The sequence below is a fragment of the Haliotis asinina genome, chromosome 8 (assembly GCF_037392515.1).
Source record: "Haliotis asinina isolate JCU_RB_2024 chromosome 8, JCU_Hal_asi_v2, whole genome shotgun sequence".
Taxonomy (NCBI): Eukaryota; Metazoa; Mollusca; class Gastropoda; order Lepetellida; family Haliotidae; genus Haliotis; species Haliotis asinina.
This window is the reverse complement of record NC_090287.1, coordinates 3611440-3620962: the sequence shown is the minus strand read 5'-3', so window position 1 is coordinate 3620962 and position 9523 is coordinate 3611440. Positions and strand designations below refer to the sequence as shown.

The 9523-nt window shown below is 39.2% G+C and overlaps 1 protein-coding gene across 2 annotated transcripts in view; it reads left to right on the top strand.

Moving 5' to 3' along the window:
• The first annotated feature begins 2352 nt into the window (after positions 1–2352).
• LOC137294427 (centrosomal protein CCDC61-like) overlaps positions 2353–9523 on the top strand; it is a 35604-nt gene continuing 28433 nt past the window's right edge. For both annotated transcript variants that reach the window (XM_067825435.1, XM_067825436.1), the window contains exons 1-4: positions 2353–2831; positions 4254–4336; positions 5583–5746; positions 9022–9127. In XM_067825435.1, coding sequence (XP_067681536.1) covers positions 2678–2831; positions 4254–4336; positions 5583–5746; positions 9022–9127 — 507 coding nt within the window. In that variant the 5' untranslated portion in view covers positions 2353–2677. The remainder of the gene's footprint in view (positions 2832–4253; positions 4337–5582; positions 5747–9021; positions 9128–9523) is intronic.

Below are 9523 nucleotides of genomic sequence, written 5' to 3'. Positions count from 1 at the left end.
TGTTCCTATTGGAATATTATTGTGTGAAATAGGTATATATATTCTTCAGCACTCGGGCCCGTCGCGATATGGCTGAAACATTGCCGACGTGGCGTTAAATCTTAACTAACTCACTCACTCACTCACTCACTCACTCACTCACTCAGGGTTAGTAAAATGAAAACTTTAAATGATATTAAAGATAAAAATTACGTTTTTGTCTTACATCGTCTAAAACCGCTATCAGCGGGATACCTAATGCTAATTAACGAACAAAAGTCTTTACTATGAAAGGGATCACATTCATCCCACATGACTTCAATATATCGATCAAACCTGACGATATCATGCACATGTATATAACGTCAATTTCACGTGCAGTTTCTGGACTGTCGACTGTTGTATATTAATAGTTCAACTGAACAAAACAGTTGTTTTGCATGTATTAAGATATGTCAAAACATATTTACATGTAGTTCAGAACATGTACAAACGGTAAAAATTTTAACAAAGAAACTTTTTTTTAAAAAATCATAAAAAATGTGAAACGTAGCAGGTAAAAATGATATTTTATACAAAATTGTAGATTACATAAAATATTTCACATGCTCCCGGAGTTTCCTAGATTCCCACCCGCTTTGTGGCCTAGAAAGTTGATAGTTACCCTACTGTTAGGAAAAGTTATTTACGGTCCTGTATAAGTTTATAATGGACGTGAGATATGCCGAAATTAGACCCAGAAGACCGCTGTTTGTCAAGACCGCTATTTGTCGCTGACGTTTGCAGGCACAATATCGCATATGCCACTGAGCAACATCATGCAGGCACTGCTCTGAGACACTAGCGAAGAGTCAGTCCAGTGATTAATCTTCTTCAACGTCGAGATAACAGACAGTGTTTCTACCGAAGGTGAAATATACGCTTCTGCACCGAACGGTGTTCTACAGGTCGACTGATTCGGTTGTCATATTTTGCACACGAGATCTACTGTTCTAGTAAATCCTTCCGATCATCATCCGAGAAAGACATCTAAGAACAGCTCGTGTTTGACTTTCTTCAATTTCTTGACGTCTTGACGTGCCACTTGGCTTTCCATCGGTAAGTCTGACAGACGGAACCTGGGGTCTCCAGCGTTTTCTCCAGATCACGCGACATGATGGCCATCGAGGTCTTCTTTTGTACTAGAATCGAGCGTCCACGAGGTACCCCCATTAGAGACACAGCAGCTGGGACATCATCAAAGACCAATCTATCTTTTGGGTATCTTTGGATTGAGATTTCGATTTACGTTACCTTATCGGGGGTGTTGTTTTACGCCGCTTTTAGTGATATCCCAGCATCGGGTCACTAGATATGGGTTTCACACGTTGTACCCATGTAGGGATAGAAAGGTGTTTTTCCGGCGTGACGAGAGATCGCGGTGACCACCATGCTACTCCATCAGCACACATGAATCACGAGGGCTGCACAGTCTATTGTCACGGTGGACATGGATTTACGCCGCTTTAACAATATTCCAGCAATATCACAGAGGGGAATTCCATAGACAATCCACATACAGTATACCCATGTAGGGAATCGAACCCAGGCCTCAATTTCATGTAACGAGCAAACGCTGCAGACAGTATATATTTAGATGCATGGTACCCGACCATCGACTCTCTAATAACCATCATTGCCTCGAATGATATCACGTACACTTGGTTCTTAAAGTAATCTTACTTACGATTTACACTGGGGTTGAAGAGGGGAAGGGAGGCAGACTATTGTGTGCATTGCGCAAACTATATCGGGGCGGTGTGTACGTGATCTAGAAGGGTTATAACTGTAATTGATTATGGTTCCTGGTTCATCTGGTTCATATTGCAATTGGTTGTATTGTTTTGGAAAAACGAGTAAGCTTTGTTTCAAAGTCATTATTTAAACCAGACTATCATTACCTATTATTCATCCTCATCATCATATCTAGAAATATTTCTGTTCGTTATCATTTTTTTCTTTCTTTTTTTTTATGTAGGCTATATGAAATGCATATTTATGGTGAGGTATGCATGTCAGTGCAATATAATATAATATAATATAATATAATATAATATAATATAATATAATATAATATAATATAATATAATTTCAACAATTGAGAAACATCCGAGATAATTGATCTCTCTATAGTGTCGTCTACTTTCGTGTTATGCAGAAATTTGAGTTCCTTTGTGTCAGCTTAAAAAAAATAAGAGTTAGAAGAGAAGAAACTGAAATTTCACAGGATCATACGTGCTAAACTTCAGCCAGGCAATCACTTTCGAGAGTTTTTGAAGTTGCGCGTCATTAGCAACAAGTTTCGACACGTAAGTGCATGTTGACACCGGAAGTGCATATTAATCCTGACGCGCATGAGCGGTAAACAATATGGCTGACAGCGGCCTGTTTGAAAGACGATGATTGCGAAAAAGTTGCAACCATATAATTGTCCACTAGTAAATGAGGGCACAACTTATCTAAAATGTGCTGGTATATCCGAGGTTATAATTAGCCTTACATATACGTTTGCTGGAATTGTCATTTAAAGATGAAAACACTCATGGCATAGTGTTGATAAGGGGTGGCTGTCGCTCTCCGAAAGTCGTGTTGGAACGTGCCGTTGCTATTATTTTAGATTTTAGGTTGATTTGATTTGCGTTCTCTCATCACCGTTATCATGGCATCCGTAAGCGACGCTGGTGTTAGCAGTGCACATTTATTCCGTGGATCTGAGTATATAGTAACTCTCGAAAACCAGGCGGGTGCTGTTTTGGTTGAAGTTGAAGATAAGTTGTCTGCAGATCAGTGGCGAGCAACATTTGACTCCGCTTGTAAGTATACATCAACTAGAAATGTTGTATTTCTAAATCGGCGACATTTGAGAAAATAAAAGTTAAGTACTTTCAGCCATCCTCTTATACTTGCTTTTACAAACGTTATTAATCATTGTTACTCATGTTAATTAAGTATGCTATGTGCAGTTGTTTCTCAGATATTTTATTCTACCATGACTTCAGTAAATACTGGATTGTGATTGGTTAATCAAAGTCATATTCAGAGGTATGTAATCATGTTATATACCTCTGATTTTCCAACAATTTAATGTATTTGTTTAGAATCTGAATGTCCCTGTATTTGTTTAGAATAATATAATAAGAATAACATGGTTATGGTAGAATGGAGATAAACGTATTGTGTTGGAAAATCAGAGGTATATAATAGCTCTAAACTTTGTATTTAAAACCTCACGCAGGGTTGGTTAGATGTAAAACTTGCAAGCCCTAGCCAAAACTTAACTGCCCACAAAATACCTTCATATATACATGTCTAAATTTTAATCCAACTGTCAGGCATGTGAATTTGAGAATCTTGAAGTCTGTCCAGGGCTGTTGAGCAGGCAGGAATTTTGTTCAAAGTCTTCAATTAAGTGCCTTTTTCTTAGAGTGTGGGTTTTCAATCCTGAATGGGACCACTTAAGGTATATTACAATACAGATTTAAAGTTTTTAGAAATTAGTGCATCTAAAACCATGTTCTGGTTAACGCTATCAGAAGATTTTGGCATAGACTTATAATCTGTATTCTATAATAATAACGATCATATGAACAGTACAAACGCAATGAAATTGAGTGTGTGGACCAGCTGTATGTCACTGGTTTGAGTGGAAAGGTACTTTTCAAGGAGTTGCATGTGTGTCTTGAACACAGACACAACTTTTCGGTAAACATTTAGAAATGTCATCATAGTTTCTTTAAAGAAGGACATTACTGTTGTGATCATAGTTACAATTGCTGACATAAATAACAAACAGATGTCAGTTTAACAAGTCTTCCTATAAGTGTGGTGGTGCTTGGTTGTGCTTACGTTAACAGATTTTATTCAGTGGTACTGTTATTGGTACATTTAGCAGGCTTAGTGAAGTGATTCTGATAAATTAAAGTATGGTATCCATGGTAACAGTTCATTTCATGAGCGCTAGTCTTTTTAACTTGTTTTCTTGTGAATTTCATATGATAAATGTTTGGTCTTGTTCTGTCTCTCACAGACAGTTATGATAGTTATTATCACACCAACTCTGGATGATCTGGGTTAGAATTGGTCTTGAATAGCTCATGCCTTGTCAAAACAGGAGGCTAACATTAGCGGGTCAAACAAGCAATCTTAAATCAATATTTGCATCTGCGTTTACTGTGATGTATGCTTCCAAATCCAATTCCATTTGTAGTCTTATTTGTAATCTTCCTTGCTTGCAGATATCGAGGATCTCACACATAAGACTGGGAATTTCAAGCAGTTTAATGTCTTTGTCAGCATGCTTGAATCAGCTATCTCACAGGTACTTTGAGAGACTGACAACAATATATATGCTTGAGTTCAGAATATAAGGCAAACTATAAATCACATAAGGATGTCATGATGTAATGGTGAATCATTGGTAAGCTTTGCACGATATGAAATACGATTTACACGTGTCGATTAGTATGGTTTTTTTTACACAAAACAGCAATGTTACTTGTTGAGAGCTATTGGGTAGTTGTCCTTTCTCTAATTATCTCTGCCTATAACAGAAATGTAGTGGATTAGTTGTTTATAGGTTTTCAGTGAACTATGGTTTCAACATCAGACAAGTTACCATCAAAGTAATGGCTGCTTGTTATACACCAAATGCCAAAAATGCTGTAAAGCTATACGCATCATGGCCTTAGTATCAAGATACATATTGTATGGTGGGGCATCTGTATCATGACACACCTAAATTCACATAGGTCATATTATAGGCTGTCCAGTGTCCAGTGTCCAGTGTTCATCAGCTTCATGGATCCACTGTAATTTAGAATTTCATTTGTCGTTATTTCTTAATAATGTTCAAAAGAGTGAGGTTAGTGTAATACAGGATTTCATTGACCTTAACATGTTAAATTGATATAGAACTTTATTGAGTTTGAACATGTAGAACTTGTTTCAAGTAAGGCAAAGAATGTAAGTAAACAAGAAAGTATCGCTAGAAGATAGAAAAATCTTACATGCTGTTACAATACATGTGTGTGACATCAAAACTGCATGACAGATTCAAACTCTTCTGTTGATAGCAAATCTGGGTATGTGCCTTTATTATGCTTATGTAACATTTTAATGCAACACGACCACCATCTTCTAGTGAATAACTCCTACTTAGCATGCTGAGAGAGCAGAACATTGCTGGTTCATTTCCCAGCCATGTCATAGGAGAAGATGTGTGTGGTTCCCTGGCCTAGTGCTCGGCATTAAGAGGGTTGATTCCCTACATGTGTACAATGTGTGAATCCCATTTCTGCTGTCCATTGCTATGATATTGATGGAATAGTGCTGAAAACAGCATAAGACCATACTCACTTACTCATTTTGTGGCAGTGCATCTCTGTGGGTGAGCATCATAATGTTAGAAATATATAACAGAAACACAGATGGGTACCCTTTTACTATAGATGTAAGAATAGCGCTGGGTGCTACATTAAATGCCACTCTTTACTCCAGACCTTCAATATTCTCCTATTTGATACACATGGCCTTCTGAGTTTGACGAACTGCTCATGTGTTGACAGACCAGTGACAGTGTATCTCTGGACCTGCTGACCTATGCTGACCTGGAGTCTCTCCGACAGAGGAAGTCAGGCAGCACTATCAAGTCCTCCATACCCGCACCAAGAGCCACTGTCCTCAACTCAAAACGTTACCTCATTCTCACATATACTGTAGAATTTGACAGGTAACCTAGCATAAATGAGAAAGTAATCCGATATGTTCATACATATGTGCTCTCTATTTGTTCACACCATTATTTGTATGTTGCTAAATAATAATAGATTTAGATGTAGAGGTATGGAAAACATGAAAAATGATGGTTTCGAATATCTGTTGAACTTGTGTTTCTATTATTTGAACATTGACAATCATGACTTTAATATTAACAATGAAAGTCCCAGTTTGTAATAGTGCTTTTTTCTTAGTTTGTATAATAATATCCAATAAATATCCCTGGTCATGCATTCTCTTCCCACAGAGGTTACTTAAGTCACACCCTCTGTTCTGACACAGTCATGTTTCCTGGATATCGTAAGTTCCCCAAGTAGCAAAAAATTACAACACAAATTATCTCCCTTCTTTCTATTAAATCAGAATACATGTTACATGGACTTGGACATAGTATGTTGGTTACCGTGCAGTTATTTGATCAACATGTAAAGGATAGTTTCACTATTTTATGTTTAACTGAAAACCAAAGACTAGCAATAGAGAGGGCATGAATTAACTACAGTAGAATACTTTTATAACGAACACGGATATAACGAACTGACAGCTATAGCGAACTGTTTTAAAAGTCCCGAATAAACCACTATATGTTATCATATAAAAAAATCGTGAATAACGAATTCTCTATAACGAACTTACTGGCTATAGCGAACTGATTTGCAATCCCCGCGCATCCCAGGTAACACTAATGAATGGTGTGAATAACGAACTGAGCGAACTCGAGCTCAATCAGTGTCATTGTCAGTTAACGATGCTCACTTTGAAATCCTCGACAGTTCCAGTTAACACTAATTAATGGTGTGAATAGTCAATTGAGCAAATTCAATCAGTGTCAATTAGCGGCGCTCACTTTGAAATCTGACCAATAAGTTAGACGTCAATGGGTAACACTTTTGTGTACAAAACACACTCCAGTTTTTACACCCATGTGAAGTTGTAGTTTGCATTATTAACCAATCAGATTGCCGGAGGCCGTAAAGTCTGTCGCTGACGACCTAGTTTTGTATACTTCTGGCACAGCAACTCGGTCTTTGGTGATTTAATAGAAAACAACAAGTGCATCCCCTCGGAAGGCCTGTGTACATGCCTCCCACACACATCAGAAATGTGGACAGAAGCTTTTGATACTCGTGAGACTTTTAAAATATGATATATTCAATGACGAGTGCATAGTGACGAGTGACCTGTGTAAGATTACTGACTTTGTAGTGAAAAGAACGTAATATGAATGAATGAATGTACGAATAAACTGAGTAGGAATGTGTTGTACTGTATAGTGTGTTTTATTGTTTTTTCAATGGATTTTCGTGAGTAGCGAACTACAGATATAGCGAACTAATTTCAGTGGTCCCCTGTAGTTCGTTATAAAAGTATTTTACTGTATTTGTGTTTGTTTAAATGGCACAAGAGATTTAGTGGCTATCTTGTCTGAGTGAGTTCTGTCTAGAAGAATCTTGTAGTGGAAGATGTTCTACACTCACACGCAAAAGAAACGCAAGTCTGACATGTAGCATCACTGTATTTCTTTTTCAACAGTTAAGTATACAAATACGAGTGGAGTCAGATGTACAGAAATTTGAGCAAACACAGTTCATTGGTATCCATACTCAATAAGGTCTTTACAATTTGTGTCAGCATTTTCTGATTTCGATCATTTGAATTACGTCATTCAATACCTGGTGTGCCCACCATTAGCATTGATCACTGCCACACATCTCCTGTACATAGAGTTGATCAGACGATTTGTGAAGGCCCTTGGGATCATTCTGCACACTTCCAGTACAGCTGTACGCAGGTCATCAGCAGTTGCAGGCGCTGGTTGCACTTGGTGGAGACGCCTCTGAATCTCATGCCACAAGTGCTCGATGGGGTTAAGGTCAGGGCTAAGGGCCGGCCATTGCATGACGTTTATGTTGTGCTGTTGAAGAAAGGCCATGGTAAGTCTTGCAACATGCGGACGAGCATTATCTTGTTGGAAAATGTGATTCCGATGTCAGGCAAAAAATGGAGCAACATGAGGTCTGATGACTTGGTCAATGTAATGCTGAGCTGTGATGCCGCGTCCTCGACCTTGACCCACATTCTGGAAGCACATTGGTCCAAGCCTAGCATTAAGTCCAATTCTGGCCCAAATCATGACACTAGGACCACCCCATGCATCCCTTTCCAACACGTTTCGGTCAGCAAAACGCTCTCGTTGACGTCTCCAAACCCTGACCCGTCCATCTGTATGTGACACACAAAAGCGACTCTCATCAGAGAAGATGACACGTCTCCACTCACGCTGATGCCAATTTTGATGACCCTGTGCCCATTGAAGTCGTGCTTGTCTATGGTGTGGTCGGAGTATTGGACGACATGCTGGTCGGCGACATCGAAGGTAGGTGGCGCGCAGCCGTCGGATAACGGTGTCACGGCTGATGCGTCGATTATGTGTCCCGACAGTATCCCGAGCAGTTTGGCTTGCTGTTAAGAAAGGATCACGCTGGTGTTGCCGTGTCATGAGACGATCTTGCCTAGGGGTCGTGACCCTTGGTCGGCCGCTTCGTTGACGGTCATTGGTTGACTGTGTTGTGTTATAGCGATGCTGGAGACGGTAGATTGTCATTATGTTGACGTTAAAGTGCCGAGCAATGTGTTGGACAGACTCTCCAGCGTGTAAACGTCCGATAGCCTGATTCCTCTCATGTTGGTTTAGTCGTGGCATTGTTGAACAATGAAGGATATGCCAATGTTCTTGGCGGTTTTTATACCCACTACGGGTAGTGAAAAATCAAGCATATTCAGTTCCACGTGGGAAGTGTGCATCATGTCCACATCTTCATTTGAGTGGTGCATTTTGGCGATTCGTTTTCGTCTTGTTGTGATCACATTGATCTTATAAAATGATACAGAAAATGTTCCAAGCATCGCCAAGCATCACTATGTACCGAAGGTATTATGAAATTAGGGGTCCAAATTTGGTTCTTCAGTTCAGATAGAAACTTGCGTTTCTTTTGCGTGTGAGTATAGTTTACCAGAAGCATACGGATATTACTGAGGCTTTGTGCATGATCACTTTTGAATCAACATTATGACAAAATCTGATTGCTACCTATCACAAATCCTGAACAGTTGCACATGTAATGTCCGAATTAAAACAGAGGTATGTGGGAAGATATGTGTAGAGTAACCTCTGTGGGGAGAGAATGCTGTTAATATTGCTGGACTAACGGTCACTGACTGTTATAGGATCCACTACCCATTGCCTCTGCCGTATGTGGGGAAGCCAGACCCCCGTCAGCTGCAGGAGATCATCAGAAAACTCAAGGGGGAAATCAAGGTCATGCGACATCAGGTAGTGCCGCTGCTTGACAAAATGCTTGTATATAAGGATTCACCACAAATATATGTGCCTTAGTTTCACCTTAGTTGCTGAACCCAACAAATAGTTCATACCAAAGAAACCTTTTTCAGAAGACTTCCTACTTGGTGCACATATAAGCATTTCTGTCTCCATTAAAAATCATACAACAGTTGTAAGTGTATGCTTAAAAAGTTATTTGGAAAATAAAAACTTAGCATAGGTCTTATGCATATTACCTCAAGCTTCGCTAGAAGAGATCAGACAGTCGTTGATTCGCCATTCCCTGAATGGCTACCTCGTGTAATCTATGAATGTAGTCACGGAAGTGACGTGATCTCCCTACTCGTGCAAGCGCGAGCAATCCAAAATTCACTTTTACTTCAAGCG